This window comes from Candida pseudojiufengensis (genome assembly GCF_024610245.1).
Source record: "Candida pseudojiufengensis strain CBS 10847 chromosome Unknown scaffold27, whole genome shotgun sequence".
Taxonomy (NCBI): domain Eukaryota; kingdom Fungi; phylum Ascomycota; class Pichiomycetes; order Serinales; family Debaryomycetaceae; genus Lodderomyces; species Lodderomyces pseudojiufengensis.
This window is the reverse complement of record NW_026261542.1, coordinates 109,199-128,978: the sequence shown is the minus strand read 5'-3', so window position 1 is coordinate 128,978 and position 19,780 is coordinate 109,199. Positions and strand designations below refer to the sequence as shown.

General features: G+C 29.1%; 13 protein-coding genes across 13 annotated transcripts; 5 read left to right on the top strand and 8 right to left on the bottom strand. All coding sequences in view use genetic code 12, as the record gives it.

The window, feature by feature from the left end:
- Positions 1-2,620: 2,620 nt before the first annotated feature.
- On the top strand, positions 2,621-3,178 carry RPS7A (40S ribosomal protein eS7; the record flags this gene model as incomplete). Its single annotated transcript, XM_051760347.1, has 1 exon — positions 2,621-3,178. The coding sequence occupies one exon, from the start codon at positions 2,621-2,623 to the stop codon at positions 3,176-3,178; it is 558 nt and encodes a 185-aa protein (XP_051612004.1).
- A 648-nt stretch (positions 3,179-3,826) lies between these two features.
- KGF55_005343 (uncharacterized protein) lies at positions 3,827-5,344 on the top strand (the record flags this gene model as incomplete). Its single annotated transcript, XM_051760346.1, has 1 exon — positions 3,827-5,344. One exon carries the CDS (start codon positions 3,827-3,829, stop codon positions 5,342-5,344), a length of 1,518 nt encoding a protein of 505 aa, XP_051612003.1.
- A 64-nt stretch (positions 5,345-5,408) lies between these two features.
- On the bottom strand, positions 5,409-6,047 carry KGF55_005342 (NEDD8-conjugating protein; the record flags this gene model as incomplete). Its single annotated transcript, XM_051760345.1, has 1 exon — positions 5,409-6,047. One exon carries the CDS (start codon positions 6,045-6,047, stop codon positions 5,409-5,411), a length of 639 nt encoding a protein of 212 aa, XP_051612002.1.
- Positions 6,048-6,429: 382 nt separating this feature from the next.
- On the bottom strand, positions 6,430-7,395 carry KGF55_005341 (uncharacterized protein; the record flags this gene model as incomplete). The annotated part of the gene is made up of 1 exon (XM_051760344.1): positions 6,430-7,395. The coding sequence occupies one exon, from the start codon at positions 7,393-7,395 to the stop codon at positions 6,430-6,432; it is 966 nt and encodes a 321-aa protein (XP_051612001.1).
- An 80-nt stretch (positions 7,396-7,475) lies between these two features.
- Positions 7,476-8,603, top strand: KGF55_005340 (mRNA splicing protein; the record flags this gene model as incomplete). Its single annotated transcript, XM_051760343.1, has 1 exon — positions 7,476-8,603. The coding sequence occupies one exon, from the start codon at positions 7,476-7,478 to the stop codon at positions 8,601-8,603; it is 1,128 nt and encodes a 375-aa protein (XP_051612000.1).
- A 14-nt stretch (positions 8,604-8,617) lies between these two features.
- Positions 8,618-10,054, bottom strand: ESA1 (NuA4 histone acetyltransferase complex catalytic subunit; the record flags this gene model as incomplete). The annotated part of the gene is made up of 1 exon (XM_051760342.1): positions 8,618-10,054. One exon carries the CDS (start codon positions 10,052-10,054, stop codon positions 8,618-8,620), a length of 1,437 nt encoding a protein of 478 aa, XP_051611999.1.
- Positions 10,055-10,509: 455 nt separating this feature from the next.
- On the top strand, positions 10,510-11,289 carry DOT5 (thioredoxin peroxidase; the record flags this gene model as incomplete). The annotated part of the gene is made up of 1 exon (XM_051760341.1): positions 10,510-11,289. The coding sequence occupies one exon, from the start codon at positions 10,510-10,512 to the stop codon at positions 11,287-11,289; it is 780 nt and encodes a 259-aa protein (XP_051611998.1).
- A 104-nt stretch (positions 11,290-11,393) lies between these two features.
- Positions 11,394-12,824, bottom strand: KGF55_005337 (uncharacterized protein; the record flags this gene model as incomplete). Its single annotated transcript, XM_051760340.1, has 1 exon — positions 11,394-12,824. One exon carries the CDS (start codon positions 12,822-12,824, stop codon positions 11,394-11,396), a length of 1,431 nt encoding a protein of 476 aa, XP_051611997.1.
- A 305-nt stretch (positions 12,825-13,129) lies between these two features.
- Positions 13,130-13,765, bottom strand: ATP5 (F1F0 ATP synthase subunit 5; the record flags this gene model as incomplete). Its single annotated transcript, XM_051760338.1, has 1 exon — positions 13,130-13,765. The coding sequence occupies one exon, from the start codon at positions 13,763-13,765 to the stop codon at positions 13,130-13,132; it is 636 nt and encodes a 211-aa protein (XP_051611996.1).
- A 346-nt stretch (positions 13,766-14,111) lies between these two features.
- On the top strand, positions 14,112-15,233 carry KGF55_005335 (mitochondrial 54S ribosomal protein uL2m; the record flags this gene model as incomplete). The annotated part of the gene is made up of 1 exon (XM_051760337.1): positions 14,112-15,233. One exon carries the CDS (start codon positions 14,112-14,114, stop codon positions 15,231-15,233), a length of 1,122 nt encoding a protein of 373 aa, XP_051611995.1.
- A 46-nt stretch (positions 15,234-15,279) lies between these two features.
- On the bottom strand, positions 15,280-15,951 carry KGF55_005334 (uncharacterized protein; the record flags this gene model as incomplete). Its single annotated transcript, XM_051760336.1, has 1 exon — positions 15,280-15,951. The coding sequence occupies one exon, from the start codon at positions 15,949-15,951 to the stop codon at positions 15,280-15,282; it is 672 nt and encodes a 223-aa protein (XP_051611994.1).
- An 80-nt stretch (positions 15,952-16,031) lies between these two features.
- Positions 16,032-16,958, bottom strand: EST3 (telomerase subunit; the record flags this gene model as incomplete). The annotated part of the gene is made up of 1 exon (XM_051760335.1): positions 16,032-16,958. One exon carries the CDS (start codon positions 16,956-16,958, stop codon positions 16,032-16,034), a length of 927 nt encoding a protein of 308 aa, XP_051611993.1.
- A 295-nt stretch (positions 16,959-17,253) lies between these two features.
- Positions 17,254-19,761, bottom strand: DNM1 (dynamin-related GTPase; the record flags this gene model as incomplete). Its single annotated transcript, XM_051760334.1, has 1 exon — positions 17,254-19,761. One exon carries the CDS (start codon positions 19,759-19,761, stop codon positions 17,254-17,256), a length of 2,508 nt encoding a protein of 835 aa, XP_051611992.1.
- Positions 19,762-19,780: the final 19 nt, after the last annotated feature.

Sequence of the window (19,780 nt, the reverse complement as noted above, 5' to 3'; positions counted from 1 at the left end):
GCCAGGCTTAACAGACTTAAGGATTCTGAATGTAACTAGATTATGTCACTGCCATCAACTTCACAATACACCTGTACTAATTTATAATTGATTATTGATTTAAGGTGAAATGCCCAAAATTAGATATTTGGTGCAAAATTTGGAATGAAAAGAAATGCGTCCCACCGAGCCAGGCTTAACAGACTTAAGGATTCTGAATGTAACTAGATTATGTCACTGCCATCAACTTCACAATACACCTGTACTAATTTATAATTGATTATTGATTTAAGGTGAAATGCCCAAAATTAGATATTTGGTGCAAAATTTGGAATGAAAAGAAATGCGTCCCACCGAGCCAGGCTTAACAGACTTAAGGATTCTGAATGTAACTAGATTATGTCACTGCCATCAACTTCACAATACACCTGTACTAATTGATAATTGATTATTGATTTAAGGTGAAATGCCCAAAATTAGATTTTTGGTGCAAAATTTGGAATGAAATGAAATGCGTCCTACCACGCCATGTGTACCAGAGTTAAGGAATCTATATATGCCAATGAAATCTTACTGCCGTCAATATCACAATACACCTGCACTAATTGATAATTGATTTTTGGGCCTAGGTGAATTGCCCAAAATTAGATTTTTCGTGCAAAATTTGGAATGAAATGAAATGCGTCCCACCGAGCCAGGCTTAACAGACTTAAGGATTCTAAGCGTAACTAGATTATGTCACTGCCATCATCTTCACAATACACCTGTACTAATCGATAATTGATTATTGATTTAAGGTGAAATGCCCAAAATTAGATTTTTCGTGCAAAATTTGGAATGAAATGAAATGAGTCCCACCACGCCAGGCTTAACAGACTTAAGGATTCTGAATGTAACTAGATTATGTCACTGCCATCAACTTCACAATACACCTCTACTAATTGATAATTGATTATTGATTTAAGGTGAAATGCCCAAAACTAGCCTTTTGGTGCAAAATTTAGAATGATGTAAAATGCGTCCTACCGAGCCAGGCTTAACAGACTTAAGGATTCTGAATGTAACTAGATTATGTCACTGCCGTTAATTTCACAATACACCTGCATTAATTGATAATTGATTATTGAGCCTAGGTGAAATGCCCAAAATTAGATTTATGGTGCAAAATTTGGAATGAAATGAAATGCGTCCCACCGAGCCAGGCTAAACAGACTTAAGGATTCTAAATGTAACTAGATTATGTCTCTGCCGTCAGTTTCACAGTACACCTGCATTAATTGATAATTGATTATTGAGCCTGGGTGAAATGCCCAAAATTAGATTTATGGTGCAAAATTTAAAATGTGATGAAATCCATGCCCGCCATGCCAGCCTTAACAGACTTAAGGATTCTAAATAGGCCAATGTAATCTCTCTGCTATAAATTTCACTATACGCCTGCATTAATTGATAACTGAATATTGAGCCTAGGTGAAATGCCCAAAATTAGATTTATGGTGCAAAATTTAAAATGTGATGAAATCCATGCCCACCATGCCAGCCTTAACAGACTTAAGGATTCCGAATGTAATTCTATTATGTCACTGCTATAAATTTCACCATACGCCTGCAGAAACTGATAGCTGAATATTGAGCCATGGTGAAATTCCCAAAATTAGATTTTTGGTGCAAAATTTAAAACGTGATGAAATGCATGCCTTACAAGCCAGGCTCACCAGACTTTTGAATTCTGAATGTTAATATATGATGATGTGGCGGTAAACTTCATGAATACTATTTGAATCCCATAGATGAATATCGTATCAATGTAAGATTTCAAATTGGTCCAAAACTGAAAATACGATGAAATGCGTATCATCGAGTCAGGCTTAACAGACTTTAAAACTCTAAATCGGCCTTTGTAATCTCACTTCTAATATTACATAATACAGCTGCAACAATTGATATAATTGTCAATTCACTAAGATTACATTACATAAACTTGGGGAATTAACAATTATATCACCATCTACAAATTAGGGTACTATTTCTATCTAATCATCCACTTGTGGCTTCACTTGTAGATGTTTTGAAATAGCTTTCTGAGCTCTTGTTTCGATGAGTTTCTGACATTGTTGAATTCATAGGAATAAGGCTCAAAGAGCTATCTGAAAACATCGACAAGCTATTACGAACTCCATTACAATCTTATGTTTTCTTCTCATCCTCTTGTGCTTTGATATTTAGATGAACATAAAATATTATTGTAATTCTTCTCTTGCATTAACTGAGGAAGATTCATCCGGAGAATTAGTTTTTGAATTGAATATTTTGAATGGTGGTGCCACTGCACGTAAATAATTCAGTTTTGATGTTTGATTGGAAATTTCATTGGATCTATTATTGTTTCAATATAAATTGCAACCAAAACAGTCGAGTTTAGATAGTCACGTGTAAGCGTTTGAGAATAGGGTAATAAACATCACACCACCAAATCTAATTTTGTACTATAATCTTCTCCATAGTTAGAGAGAAAAAATCTCTTTTCACTATACGCTTAGGCTGAAATTTAATTTTTCAAAAACTTGATTAATTATAATACTATCGAAATTTTTGATTCAATACTCATAAAGTAGAAACGATAACTACATACATATCCATCATGTCAAATAAAATTGTATCTGAAAATCCTACTGAATTAGATTTAAAAATTGGTCAAGCTTTAATTGATTTAGAAGCTGGAGATTTAAAACAAGATTTAAGACCATTACAAATCAAATCAGTTAAAGAAATTGATGTTAATGGAGGTAAAAAAGCTTTAGCAGTATTTGTTCCACATCCATCATTACAAGGATTTAGAAAAATTCAAAATAGATTAGTTAGAGAATTAGAAAAAAAATTTCCAGATAGACATGTTGTATTTTTAGCTGAAAGAAGAATTTTACCAAAACCTTCAAGAAAAGCAAGGAAACAACAAAAAAGACCAAGATCAAGAACTTTAACTGCTGTGCATGATAAAATTTTAGAAGATTTAGTTTTTCCAACTGAAATTATTGGTAAAAGAGTTAGATATTTAGTTGGAGGTAATAAAATTCAAAAAGTTTTATTAGATTCAAAAGATTCAACTGCTATTGATTATAAATTAGATTCTTTCCAACAATTATTTTCAAAATTAACTGGTAAAACTGTTGTTTTTGAAATTCCAGGAGAAAACAATTAAATTTAATCAATAAGAAAAATCATCAAAACTTAATCCCATCAATCAACTAATCAAAAAATCAATCTTTGCATCCAACTTTTAGTAATACCATCGTATCTACTTACTAAGAAAAATCAATCAATCAATCAATCAAAAAATATGTATAACATTTCCAATCATTATTATAATGATGTCAAAACTAACAATTACGCTTTACTTTATTTTAGCGTTTTGAAATTTATATCGGTAATATCTGTTAATAAATAAAATAACAAATTCAGAATTAATAGAAAACGTAGTTTGTTCTCTGAGTGAAAGAATTGATGTAGGTTAAATGCTACAATGAGATTCAAAATAGAGAATTAATGATTCATGTTTGACGCTTTTTGAACAAAACAATAATTCTCTTCAAACGGGCACGTCTTACTTCACAATGACCATCTTTTAAGCTTAAATTACACATTATGGTCAAGTTTGAGGATTCTTAAATACTTGGTTGTAGTTCTTGATACTAAACAAAACCGCGCCGCACCTAGCCCAAATTGAGAGTAACAAAATCAATTTGTTTCATTTTTATCTTGAAAATTGTAAACAAACATATGAAACAACTGTTTTAACTCACCTTAATACACCTAAATGCTACATTTACTTATACTATCGCTATAGCTAATGCAAAGATCAAAGATACTCACACAAAGACAAGAGTCTGAACTAAATAGAGCTATAATTCAATATTTAGAACCCATTTGTTCTGAAAATGAATCAAATCAAACATTAATAAATCAACTTTCCAATTTACTTTTAAATGAAAATGAAAATAAATTAATCAAGAATAACGAAATTATAGATAATTATCTTGAAAAAAAATGGTCAAGTGTAATACGACTACAAAAAAAAATTTTAGATTTAGAAAATGAATTAACAAATATTCGAAATATAATTGATATAGATAATGATGAAAATAAGATTAAAAATACTTCAATTTTGGGAAAAGATAGAATTAATTGGTTACCTTTTAGTTCTTCACAAAATTTTGAAACTTCATCAATAATAAATTCAGTAAAATTACATCCTACATTACCATTAATTTATGCTGGTTGTATTGATGGATCAATTCAAATTTATAATTTTGTATCAAATGAAAATTCATTACCTGAAAAAATCATAAAAGCTCATACAAGAAGTTGTACAAAATTAGCAATTTCATATAATCAAATTGATATAAATAAAAATGATCAACCTCAATATATTTTAGCTTCTTGTTCATCAGATTTATCAATAAAAATATATGATTCAAAAACTTTTCAACATTTAAGAACTTTAAAGGGACATGAACATACAATATCATCAATTAAATTTTCTAAAAATTCAAATCATTTATATTCAGTTTCAAGAGATAAAACAGTTAAAATTTGGGATATAATTGAAGGAATATGTATAAAAAGTTTTATAGGTCATAGTGATTGGGTTAGAGATTTAGATATTTGTAATAGTAAAGAATATGATGAATTTGTATTAACTTGTTCAAATGATCAAAGTGGTCGACTAACTCATGCTCAATCTGGTATTGGAATAGCCATGATGATTGGTCATTCTCATGTTATTGAAACTATTAAATTTTTACCATTAACTTCAAATATAATAATTGATAAATATTTAAAAGAAAATCAAGATTTTTTTCCTTCAATTCCAATTGTAATATTAGATAATGAAATTTATAATGAAATTGGTTATAAATATTGTATTACAGGAAGTAGAGATAATTCAATTAAAATTTGGTTAATTCCTCCACCTTCAATTATTCAAGGACGTTCTCCAATGCCATCAAAATATAATCAAGCTCAAGCATGGTTAATTACAACTTTAACAGGTCATCAATCATGGGTTAAATGTATTGAAATACATCCAAATGGAAGATTTATATTTAGTGGATCAGATGATAAAACTATAAAAATATGGGATTTAAATGATTTAAATAATAGTGGTAATATTGGAGTAATTAGATCTTTAAGTAATAATGAAGGATTTTTAAATGATTTAGATTTTGCAAGATTAACAAAAAGTAAAAATTCATCAGTTAATGATAAAATTTTAACGCATGAAGAGATTTTAAAAGATATTGAAATTAGAATAAGATGTATGTTAGTTAGTGGTGGTACGGATAATATAATTAGATTATGGAAGTAGAATTTTTGCATATGTATTATAAAGATTAATTAGATAATGATGATGATATTAATATATTGATTTATTACATAACATGATCATAAGAAATCATTGAAATATTACCACCTCTCATTGAACTACTTACATTTCTTTCAAATTGCTTTTTATCTTTAACTAACATATTAGCAGCTTCTTTATTTAAAGGATCATTAGGATTTGGTTCTAAAAATAAAAAATTTAAACCAATTAATATTGAATTTAAACTTAATACAGGAGACCAATCTTCTCTCAAGATATTTAAACATATATTACCATTTAAATCAATATTTGGATGATAAATTTTATTTAAACATTTAATTTTTGGAGGATCAATTGGAAAATTTTTTGAAATTTCAATTTTAAATTTAAATTTCCCATTTTTATAATATCCTTCATTTGGTATAATTTTTAAATCAAAATTGAAAAAATCTTGAATATTTGGGAAATTTAATTTTATATTTTTTGGTAAATCTAATTCTGATATATCTTTTTGAATTCGAAGTTGAGCTGCACTTACTTTTGTTATTGATGAATTTTGTGGTTGTGGTTGTGATTGTGTGTTTGTATTTTTATTTGTAGTTGATGAAACTGGGGATGATGATGAAGATGGTGATTCTGAATTTGCTTTTGCTTTAGCTGCTTCTTCTTCTTGTCTTTTCCGTTGTAGTTCACGTATCTTTAACATTTTTGAAGAAGTTGATTTTACGTGTAATTGATCTGAATGATATAAATAATATTACTTATCGTTTCAGAATAATTTATTTTTTTAGTCTAAAGATTTAGCGTGATAATTTTCGTGTCAGATTTGTTTGCATGAGACATATAATCAATTGAGTATTAGAACAACTGGAATATCAATATTTACAATTTTTATGTCATATATTAAATCAAGATAATGTATGCTGACTACTTGAAGTAACTTTTCGTAAGAGAGTGGATGGAACTGCCCATCTAATATTTAGTACTTGTTTCGATCACCCTATCTTACATAAAATTTGTTTCAATTTTGCAACCAAAAAATATAATTCTTACAATTTTTTACTTACTTAATTATCATTCATTTAACACTACATAAGAGAGTTTGCTTTACGATTGATGGAATTAAGTATCAACTGTCGTAAATCTTCAGGTAGATTACTGTCTTGTATCTTCAGTCTCAAAGAAATTAAAATATCATTTGATTCACATGATTGAATGAGTAATCGATACGGTGTCAAATACTTGCATTGGACATTTATTAACCACTTGAACTCATTTGGAATCATACACTGATAAATCGACTGGGAACTAGGTTCTGTAACTAGAGATATACCAGTCATCATATTATATTCCTCAACAATTAATTCAATTCCATTTTCATTATGAGACTTCATCAAAATGCAAAATGTTCCCCATAAAGAACTATCTGATAAATTTGCATGACACACTCTCCTTAGTTCTTGTATCAAAAATTCATTACTCATTCCCATTATCTGGTTGACCATAATAATCCATCTCAAATAATTATTAGCATAATAATTTGCAAAATGAGTTTTACAACTTTTTAAAGCTCTTAGTACTAGTTTATTCAATAATTTATAATCTTTCTTTACATATACTTGTGATATAGTCAATTTTTTTAAATAATACCATAAGGAACTACTTTTATTAATTCTTTTCAGTTTACAAGTTAAAAATGATGATATAATTTCTAAATCTTGTTCTTGATTATTTAGTTTATTAACTACTTTCTCATGAAGTTTGATGATGGTTGAATGTTCATTTGTTGTGATTAAAAATCCTAACGTCATTAAATACAAAGATTGCAAGTCATCGTGTGAATTTGAAGTAGATTTGTCATATGAATTATGAAAGTATGTGTGTGACTCTTTAAAAATTGCAAGATATGTTTTCTTGCTCATTCCAATATCTAAAACATCTTCTTCTTCGTGTAGAATTAATTGGTTTGTATCATCATTCGGAATGATTTGTATTACCTTATACAATTTGTTTGACTGAGTTAAAACATTGTATAAATTTTGAATTAATTGCATGTAAAGAAGTACATTTTTAATTGAAATTTATTTTGAAAATTTAGTTTTGCAACAATTACACTTTCTAAAGTTCAAATGATATGACAACTACCACATACCAACATCTAATCACAGACGATGTTGACGATGCATTATCTGATGCAATTTATAAGAATTCAAAATTGGATTATTTATTTTCCTTAAATGACGAAGTAGAAGAATCATCTTTAATTGCAACAAATACATCACAAGATCAAGAGATTGAAAAATCAACTTATCAACCACAATGGAAACTACTACGTACTTTGGCTGGAGCACATCAAGGGTGGGTTAGAGCAATAGCCCTTGATGAAGTGACTAATAAATGGTTTGCAACTGGGTCTGCTGATTCTACTATTAAGATTTGGGATTTAGCATCACTGAATTTAAAAACTACATTAACCGGACATATTATGGGAGTAAGATCTTTAGTCATGTCAAAGAAATTTCCATATTTGTTTTCAGGAGCAGAAGATAAGACTTTAAGATGTTGGGATTTAGAACGACTGAATCAAATTGAAGGTTGTCAAATTAAAAACTTTTATGGTCATGTTGGTGGAATATATGCATTAGCATTACATGAAGATCTAGATATACTTTTAAGTGGAGGTAGAGATGCAGTAGTAAGAATTTGGGATATTAATACAAGTACAGAAATAGCTCAATTGAGTGGACATACAGATGATATCACCTCCATACATACTAATTCATATGATCCACAAGTTTTTACATCATCTATGGATGGAACTATTAGATTATGGGATTTGAGAAATCAAAAAACAGAAGTTTGTATTACTCAACATTCTAAAAGTATAAGATCAATGGCGAAAAATCCAAAAGAAGCAACTTTTATATCTGGTGATTCTAATGGTAACATCAAACAATGGCTTTTACCAAATGGTGAACTAATAAATAATTTTGAACGAAATAGAGATCAAAAAAGTGAAAATAAAATCATTAATTCATTATGTATTAATCCTATAACTAATACTTTATTTACTGGGTATGATAATGGTAGAATTGAATTTCATGATTATATTCTGGGACAACTTGTTCAACAAGGTGCAACACCGTCATTACCTGGTTCCGAAGGGTCTGCGATTTACGCTTCGACATTTGATATGTCTGGTTTGAGATTGATAACTGGTGAAGGTGATAAAAGTATTAAAATTTGGGGTGAAGCTAATTGAAAGACTTTTTTTTTTTACCAACCGAAACGTAATTGATTTGCTGTAAACAGTGGTGGTGTCCAATTTAGTAGTTTTGGGTTTAATTCGTGTTTTTTATTTTCTTTTATCTTTTTAATTAATTTATCATATAAAACCATCATTTGTTCAGTTAAAACTATTATATGCTGTCCTTTATAATATCTTAACATTTGTAATGTTGTTAATGTATGTAGTATATCAGTTGTTGTCATACAAGTAATAGCTGATATATCTTCGATAGTTATTTCATTTGAATTGCCGTTAGTAATTGCTGCTGTTCTAGAATTTGGTGGTGGTGTTCCTTCAAATTCTCCTTCCTCAACTAATTGTGGGTTGTTTTTTTTGAACAAGGAGGGATTATTTTTTTCAACCAATAATTTAACTAATGTATCTGTCCAATATGCTCTATATGATAACAATCCCAAATCTGATAATGGCTTTTCTGGTGATCCAATCTTCTTTTCAACTGCCGATAACATATATGAAAATTGAATTAGTAGTTTCCCAAATCCTCTTTTCTGATAACAAGGTAATGTTAAAATACATGCAACATTATATCCGTCGGCACTTTCTTTCTCCTTGGAAAAATATCCAACTATATGATGTCCCTTATCTGATTTGATAGTCATAATATAAAATAAAAAAGGATCAACATCATAATATAATGTTTTATGATCTAAAAACAATTTAGATAATAAACAAAGATTTCTACACCAAGTCCTTTGTTTTCTCCCATCTATTTCCCAAAAACTAACTTTGGAATCTCTATAAATCTCATTCCCAGGTGGATGTTTCATTGAACATTTTGATCTAAATCTTTCAAATTGCTTTTTAGATCCAAAAAATGATAAGGTAAAATCACATATATATATTTGATCTTCATCTGTTATTTCAATAGGATATGGTGAAAAATACCATGGTTCAATTATATGTTCACCTAATACTATCGTTGTTAAATTTCTAACTCTTGCTACTTCAGAATGATTTTGAGTCATTGATCCACCTGCTCTTAATTTTTTAATTTCTTCTTCTCTACTAACTTCTTCACCTGGTCTTTTCAAACCTTGTACATTCAAGTTTTCTAAATCCATTTCATCATCATTCATTTTAATATCTTCTTGTGGAGTAGAAGCAGCTGTTTCTGATTTAGATTTTGGATTAACCAGTTGAGAACTTGTAGTTTTGGTGGCTTTCTTCTTTTTTGATGATTTATTTTCTTCAACTTTGACTTCTGGCTGTGTTAGTGGTTTTTCATAGTTAATTCTATCATCTTCAATCCATTCATCCAATCTTTTATTGAAATCTTTATAATGTACATAATATACCAATCTTTGCTTTTTTTGATGAATTTGTAACACCTCCGCCACTCTATCTTCCCCTTCTTTTTCCACGTATAATTTAGAGCCTATCTTGATCTCATCCTTTGTGAACATAGCTTTGATGATTCGATGTTGTTTTGAGATGTATGATAATGTTGATGATATTTGTAGTTGTTTCTACTAATCTGATGATTCTAGTTCACTTGAAAAATTTGGTAGCTTTTGTGTAAGGTTTTTTGCCACACAAAAAGTGTTGTCTCACGTCGTCACGTTCGACTTATTTGACAAACATTACCCATTCATATCATTGATTTAGTATTTTTGATTAACTCTACCGTTTCTTACTTCTACTATTGATCCAATTAGACAATTCGGTGTTAATTGTTAGTGCAAATTTATATAACCGATCGTCGTCAAAATTGTTAACACGGTCAGTTCTGCATACAATCTTAAATTTACGAGATAATAAGAGCAAATTACTAAATTTTAAATACATTAATAATTTCAACGTATAACCATCCTTTTGTATTAATCATTTTCAAATAACAAATTAACTTGAAATTGGATCAATGCTGGGTTTACGTCGTTCTGCTAGAGTTGCTGCTCAACCTCAACCACCTAAAACTGAGGAACCACCAGTTAAAAAGGCTAAAAAACCTTCGAAAACAAATAATAATAAAACCCCACAGTCAGATGTGAAAAAAAAAGAAGAAAAAGAAGAGAAACCAGAGCCAACTGAAACTAAAGATGAAGAAACATCAGTTGAATTAGAAGTGGGTGATAAATTACCAAGTATAAAATTATTGAATCAAAACGATGAAGAAGTAGACTTACAAGCTGAATCTCAAAAGCATAAATATTTAATTATTTTTGCTTATCCAAAAGCATCAACTCCTGGATGTACTAGACAAGTTTGTGGATTTCAAAAGAATCATAAATGGTTTACTGATAATAATGTTGCTGTGTTTGGGATTTCTTCAGATACACCAAAAAATCAATTAAATTTTGTTCAAAAACAAGGTTTAGAATATGATTTAATTAGTGATCCTGAAAAAAAAATTATTGGTTTATTAGGAGCCAAAAAATCTCCAAGTGGAATTAAAAGATCTCATTGGATTTTTGTTGATGGAGTTTTAAAAGATAAGGATTTACAAATTTCTCCTGAACAAAGTATTGAAGGTGCAAAAGAAGCTATTGAAAATTATATTAAAGAAAACGATGGTGATGAAAAAAAAGATGATGAAGAACCTAAAAATGGTGATGAAGAAAATATTGAATTGAATTCAAAAGCTAAAGTACAAGAAGAAGATGGAGGTTATAAAGAAGATGTTGAAGATTTGAAGACATGAGATAAAAAAAAAAAAATTTGTTTATGAGTTAGTTTTGTATGTTTCTAAAATAAAAAGAAAAGGATTTAAATAAGTGTTTTATGTTATATGCTATTGTTTTAACTCTATTGAAGTCCGAAAAATGATGGTAATTTTATCAATGATTGTAAAAATAATGTTATTAAAATACTAATTTTACTAGCCCACCACCAATGTTGAACAGTAAATGAACAATAACTAAAATCAAATCTCCAATTATCATTTAAAAATTTACCAGTTAATATTCCAGTTTGACCATCGAAATCTCCCATCATCGACCTAACAACTATTTCTCTCACCGATTGACGATTTTTTGGAGATTGTTCTTTGGATGCAACCCATTCCCCATCCACATAGTTATACCAGTCGTCACAACCTTCATGATCATGACCAGTTAGTATTATACCGCTCTTGTTTACATTTGTAAATACTATACTCATCACTTTTTGGGTTGTTTCATATGATAAATGATTTTGAGACCTTAGTAACCCTACTTTATATGGTTCTCTTGTATAATTTTTATAATACTTATGTTCTGGACCATCTCTACATAATCCTGCTTTCTTATACATTGGAATATGAGTTAATAAAATGGTTGAACCATTAAAAGTAGGATTTTCATATTTCTCCAAATGATTTAAAAATGACCAAGTATATTCTAAAAATTCATTTTGTAAAGCAGGACCTTCTAATGTTAATGAATCTAATACAACTATTCTCCATGATCTTTCAGTTTCCTTATTGTAATTTATAACAAAATTATTTTGACCAAATAAATGATGGAATCTTGCCATATGTTGCCAAGTTGCATCTCCACTATATCCAATATCATGATTTCCTGTCAAGTTAATAAACAATGGATTATCGAAATTTGGAGTTTTTCGATCTTGATAAACCCAATCATATACATCATTATACACCCTAGAATTGAATCTATCCAAAGGATCCATTTTCGTTTCATTTTCTAACCATAAATTCCAATTATAATCTTCATGTTTACTATGAGTTTCAATCACATTTCGTTTATATTCATAATCTTGAGGAAATAACCTTTCAACATACCTCAATGTTCTATTATAAAATTCAGTATCTAAAATCCATTGACTTGAAAATAAATCTCCCATAACAGTAACATGAGATGGTCTCAATCTCTTTGACATTGTATTATAAATATGTCCAAGATAATAATCATTTCCATAATTATCTAATCTCTTGATATATTTTGTATTTGGCCAATTACCATTTATTTGTGGATCTCCAAAAAGTAACATATGAATATCATCATTAACTTTTTGAGACTCAGCTAAATCTCGAACATTTAAAAGTAAAGGTTGTAGAAATTTTTCAGGTATATTATTTAAAATTGGAAATTTTGGTTTCAAATCTTTAGCATCAGACCAATTACATTGACCCTTAGGATTTAATAAGTCTGGATAAAAATATATGAACCCATTGAGCAATATTGTAATGACAGTGATCAAGTCTACAATGAGCTTGAATTTAGGAGAAATTGTCATCCATATATTATGATTTGGTTTTTAGATTCGTGTTGATGATTTTGAGATTTTCATATCCGCCTATTTTTTTTTGGTTCACATATATCCCACACCTTTCAGAGCTAGCCTAGTTTTTTTGTCATCAAGATTGCATCCATGCTCACGGGCTTCCAGGTATATCAATCATTATATGCTTTACGAAAAGGAGAGAGTACAGACGCACGAACGAATTTCAATGGCCCACCAAGAACACTACATTTTATTTGACTGTAATATCGTTTTTTTCATTTAATTCCTCACACTTTCATCTATAAACTCGGTGCAACCTATAAGTTTTCTCTTAAAGTTTGATTTAATTTTGCAACTTTATTTGAAATTGAAACATCAACAGTTCTATCACCAACTTCAACAACTAAACCACCTTGAATATCTGGATTAACTTCATTAGTTAATTTTAAAGTTTTACCTTCTCCAACAAAATTACTTTTACCAATTGAATTTTGTAATCTTTTTAATACTTTTGATTCTAAAGGTTTTGCACTTGTAACTTTTGCTTCTACTATACCATTATGAGCATCATTTAACATTCCAAATTTTTTAAAAATTGATGGGAAATTACCTAATCTATTATTTTCAGCTAAAACTAATAAAAAGTTAGCAGTAGTATTATCTAATTCTAAATTTTTATTAACTTCTTTTATAATTGAAACTCTATCATCTCTAGTTAATGAAGGGTCAGTCAATGCTTCTTCTAATTTTGGATCTCCTTTTATGACATTTTCAACTTTCTTCAATGAATTGTAAGTTTGGTTCATATCGGATTGTTGAATTGATGCTGAGTATAATGAATTGGCATATGTTCCATCAATTCCAAACAATTGTAATGGTGGTTTAGCATTTTTAGCTGAATTGGCCAAGTAACGGGTGGAAGAAAGTGAACGGATGAATACACGTGAGTACATTGCTTTAGTTATATGATTTGACAATGAATTGATATGGGACTACTAATGAAAGAAAAAAATTGTCTCTTAGTAGTTTCTGTTGTACAATGATTCTATAGATTTCTATTCACGTTGGTTTTTTTTTCATTCGATGTAATTAATGTGGGTAGGCAATTGCGAGAAAGTTTAAATAAGTTGGTAGCATTTCACTCTGATTATTATTGGTTTACTAACAAAGTATGTAAGTTAAGATGTAAGAGTGTATCTGGTAGCCTCGATTTGTCTCAATAAGTAATGAAAAATTTAATCTAGGCTATTATTCAAAAGATTGATTGATACCAACCAACACAACACAACCTAAAAGCACATGATACCGAGTCTAAGTAAAAGACTCACCACTAGCCAGCTAAGGCTGGTTCATGGGGTATTCAATCTGAAATCCATTTCCAAACTAATCATCAGATTCAATTCATCCTCATCTACCACAAATCAATTAACAGACTTAGAAGCACAAGATATAAAATATAGAAAACAGAGAGAATTGTCATTGAAACTAGTTAAAATAAAAAACTATGGTGACTTTTTCCCACCTCACACTCATCCAGGTTCAACTCACTACAAAAAACCAGTTCATGATCACCTACATAAAGGAAAACCAATCAAAGAATTAACTTTACCTAAAAAGAAAAATGCTGGTAGAAATAATAAGGGACAAATTACTATAAGAGGTAGAGGTGGAGGTCATAAACAAAGAATAAGATTATTGGATTTTCATAGATGGGAATCTGGTAAAAACAAGGTGTTGAGAATAGAATATGATCCTAATAGATCTGGACATATAGCATTATTAGAAAATGTAACAACTGGAGATTTATCATATATTTTAGCTCCTCAAGGTTTAAGAAGTGGAGATATTGTTGAAAGTTTTAGACAGGGAATCCCAGAAGATTTCATTGAAGAAATGAAAAAAACAAATAATGGAGAAATTGATGATGCTTTATTATCAGCAAGAGTTTTACAAAGAGGTAATTGTTTACCCTTGAGGATGTTACCTGTAGGGTCAATAATACACAATATTGGACTACGCCCAGGAAACAGAGCTCAATTAGTAAGAAGTGCAGGAACATTTGGTAAAATCTTGTCAAAACATACTGAAAAATCAAAAGCCATTATAAAATTATCAAGTGGTGAACATAGATATGTTCATTTAGATTGTCATGCAACTTTAGGTGTTGTATCCAACAAGGAACATCAATTGATTTCATGGGGTAAAGCAGGTAGAGCTCGTCATAGAGGTAGAAAACCTATTACAAGAGGTGTTGCTATGAATGCTTGTGATCATCCTCATGGAGGTGGTAGAGGTAAATCTAAATCGAATAAATTAACTCAATCTATGTGGGGTTTGAAAAAATTCCAAAAGACAAGAATTAAACCAAATCCAAGTGTTATTAGAAATAGAAAAGGGAGAATGGTAAGACATAAAAAATAGTTAATGTAAATAGGTCTTAATTAGTTAGCATTCAAATTCTTATAATTCAGGGTTTTTCAGGTTCATCCGTGTTATCTCTTGAACAAAAGCCAAATTCTGTTGAAGGTTGAAATTGACGAAGTAAAGCACATAAAAAAAATTTTGAGAAATGCACCAAACCATTTAAATTACCAGTAAGTGCTAAAATCAAAACTGTTATAGTGGTAATGATTATCAAAACACTAACAGCAACGATGAAATAAGGGCTGTTATAATGACGTCTAATATATTTTATTAACCAACGTTCTAACATTTCTAAAAGAAAATTATTGATAATTGGACCAAATGTATTTGGTTGTTGTTGGGATGCTGAGCCAGGAATAGTATAACTTGATCTTGGTCTACTTTCTTCATCTAATTCTTCAGTTGGTGCAGGTTGTGTGGGAGTTGTATCTGATCCATAATTCCAACATGGTAAGCATCTTCTAACGTGAGCAGCCTCTTCGATCATTGATTCATTTGATCTAATAGATTGAATTAAAGTTCTTTGATCAGTTGGGAGTAATGCAGTGGATTGGATTGTACCTGAGTTAGTTGGGTCTTCCATCAAGGGATCTTCCTCTTCAGTATTGGAATTATTTGAATTTTTTGAACCTTGAGTGTCATCATTGGGACTTACATCTTCGTCTAATAATCTATCAGTGGAGCTAGCATCAGGTATTGAATTTGTTTCTGCCATTTTAAGTTTGTTGGTTGTAAAAGAATTTGGTTGCAAAAAATTTAATTTTTTAAATTTTTACAACAAAATTTAATTTAAATTTAATTAGACAAACAAAGTCTTCTATATAATTCATTATTATAAATCAATCTTAACCTTTGTTCATCGAAATTAACTTCAGAATCACTTCCAAATCCTACATTACGATCAAATTCTTCTTCTGATTCAATTTCAACCTCGTTACCATCTTCATCAATTCTAGTTGTGATTGGTTCAACTCCTTTAATTTCTTTTAAAGTAGCTGATTTCACACTTCGTACATATTCATAATCAATTAATTCTAATATACAATATCTTAAATGAGGATCAACTTTAAAATTGAAATGATTTTTCATAAATTTATGATCAACAAATTTTAAATGTGATTGTTTAACAAACATAAAATTAAAAATTGTATAAGGATTATCAATATCTAAATTTCCCTTTGCTATAAATTTTAAATAATGTTTTCTAGGAAAAATACAACATATTTGATGCCTTGGATCAGACATTAATGCTGTAATCTCCTTTTTTGATGTTTTCTTACCAAATTCAATAAATCTTAAAAGTTGTTCATTCTTTGAATTATTAAACTTTTTCTTCACCATTGGTTCCATTTTAGATAATCGGTATTTCATTGCTAAAAGTACATTTTTTAAAAGCCAAGCTGAATCTACTTTACGTACATTTTCTTCTCTTGACCAGAAACTTGGAGGAACTTTTTCAAAATTATTGAAACCGTGATTATGCACATTGTTTTGATTGGAAACTCGTGAAGGTGGACCCAATTGATCATGTAAGATGTCTACTATTTCGATAGGTCCTCCATTTTCATAATGAGTTTTATAATCTTCTTCATCTGATGAATTATCTATAACTAATCTACCATTCTTCAAGGAAATTTGATGCTCCACTGATTCATGAGAACGTATCAACTCTTGGATTTTGTATCCATAATGTTGATATATTAATTTGGAGTCTGAAGACATTCAAGACATTCAAAACTCATTAAGGTAAAATCAATGCTTTGTGGTTTTTCGAACTTTTAAACTTCGATGTATGCACGGAAATCGAATTGAGATTTGAAAAATGATTCAAAATTGATGCGAAAAATCTAACAAAATTAAACCTAGATTACAACATTCGAGACGTGGATAAGAGTTAAAGCAATTCTATAAAGTTGTAAATTCATGAAACTATTTATAAACAAGTAAATTTGGAATCCTTAAAATTCACCAAAAACTATATAACATCAATAAAAAATTCATCAAAAAAACTAATGGACTATATAACATCACTAATAATTTTACTAGCTTCTTTATAAGTTTTTAATAATTCTAAACATTTTTCACGTTCAGCTTGAATATTTTCATCTTCTTTTAATAAATCATCAAATAATTGATCATTGTATAATTTTACAACTAATCTATTTTGTATATGTTGTTTTATGTGGTTAACTAATAAACACATTATTGATTTGGGGACTTGATCTTGAATCATTTCTCTAATTATACTAAAATATGATATAATTAATCTTCTTATTAATTCACATTCCATTTGTTCTCTTTCACTTAATTCTAATATAGTATTATCTCCTTCAAATGATGAATCAGTTTCGGATATGGAAAGTTTTTGAAAATCTTGAGATGGGTTATTATTATGATGATGATGACCATTTGGTAATGATGAATTTGTAGTAGGGTTTTGTATAACACCATTGTTGACAAATTGAGTATTGAATTGTAATGTTGTTTCATGAGGTTGTGGGAATTTAAAAGGTGTAGGATTTAATTGTGCTTGAGTTTGTAATTGTTGTTGATGAACTATTGGATCTTTACCAAGGAAATAATTTAAATATGATGATTCATTTTGTGGATAATGATGTGTTGATGATTCTGCTCTTTGTTTTCTACTATGTCTATTATGTTTATGATTTTTTGGAAATTCTTCATCTATTGATTTAATGTCTTCTTGTAATCTTTCAAATCCTTCATCTGTATCTTCTTCCTCCTCTTCTTCTTCTCCATCTTCATTTTCTTCTTTAATCTTTTTACCTAAAAGTCTTTGAGTAGCTAGTCTTAATTTACTATTCAGTTCATTTTCTTTTTCCTTTTGTCTCTCTGCTACAACCATTGTCATTGCTTGTGCAGCACCAACAAAATTTGGATGATTTGTATTTATATAAGCTCTATGAATTTCAATTAAAGATTCAACATAATTTTTAGTAGGTCCTAATCTTTCTCTTAATAAATCACTTACAACTTCTATTAATCTTGCTTGTAATCTTGGATACCTATTTAATTCAGGTCCAATTCCTGTAGAACTAACACTATGTACAATTTTCATTAATTCTTCATAAACTAATTCAACACATCTTTGAGATGGAGATTCTAATAAATTAATTTGTGGTTTTACTAATAAATCAAAAGCTAATTCAGGGACAAATAATGAAGGTCTAGGTCCTGTAGAATTTCTAATTGCTGTTCTAATGTCTAATATTGATAAATTATGAACTGGATTAATTGAAGATAAACTTGAACCATAAATTGTATTAAAAATGTTATATATTTTTGCACCCCCACATAATTCTTTTGAAGAAATATCTTGAAATGAATCACCATCAATTGAATGAACAAAAGTAGTAGACCATTTTGAAATTATTGATAATAATATTATACCTCTTTTCTCTTTTGAATCTTCAATGTTTGGTATATCCCCATATGATGCTAATTCATGTTCAGTTTGACCTATAAGAGTATTTAATTTTGCTTTTATATCGGGTAATCTTTCCCTTATATGATTCATTAAAATCTTGTTTAATGTTTGTGCTAAATATTTAGTACCACATTTTGAAGCCATTGATCTATAAGCAGGATGATTTGCAAAAAATTTTTGTTCTGAATATAAAGATTCATCTAATGATTTATTTTCTGATATATCTTGTTGTGATCTATTAACTATTCCAATAAATCCTAATTTTAATGGATATACATTACCTTTTAAAATATCCAAAGCGTTTGTACCTTGATCCATTAAATCTAATTTTGTTAATATACCAACTGTTCTTTTTCCAGTAGGATCAACTTGTCTTGCAAGTTTTAAAGATTCTGAATTTACTAAATCAACATTTGCTGGAGAAACAGCTAATATAATACAATTTGGTTTTGAAATATATTCTGAAATTAAATTTCTTGTTTGTCTTTCAATATCTGTTGGTTGATCTCCAATTGGTATTTTAGTAAGTCCTGGTAAATCCACTAATGTTAAATTTAATACATTTGGTGAATATATTTTAAGATTGATAGGTAATCTACTTATTCCTTTATTTTCACCAGCTATTCTTAAAGTTTCATGTTCAATTTCTTTTCTAATATCATGAAAATTATAAAATCTTTTATTTGGTATATGTAAAAATTCTCCCCATTCAGATTTTGGATTTGATTTAAAAGAAGATGAAGAGTTAGATTTCCCACCATTCATTTTTCTTAAATGATCTTCTAAATTAATTTCATCTGAATCTTCTTCACTTGTAGAAAATTCTGAAGTTTGTTTATAAACAATAGGATCATCTTCTTTAACATTTATAAGTTGTAAAACTAAAGGTCTTCTTGTAACTATTCCAACACCTCTTGGTAAAAAATCTTTACCAACAATATTTTCTAATACTGATGATTTCCCACAAGATTGTGAACCAACAACTGCTAAAATTGGTAAATCAATATCTGCTAATTGAGTGGTTGTTACAATATCTTGTAGTTTATTAACCACTGGAATAAGATCTTGAAATGACATTTGGATGATTTGCAGTTGT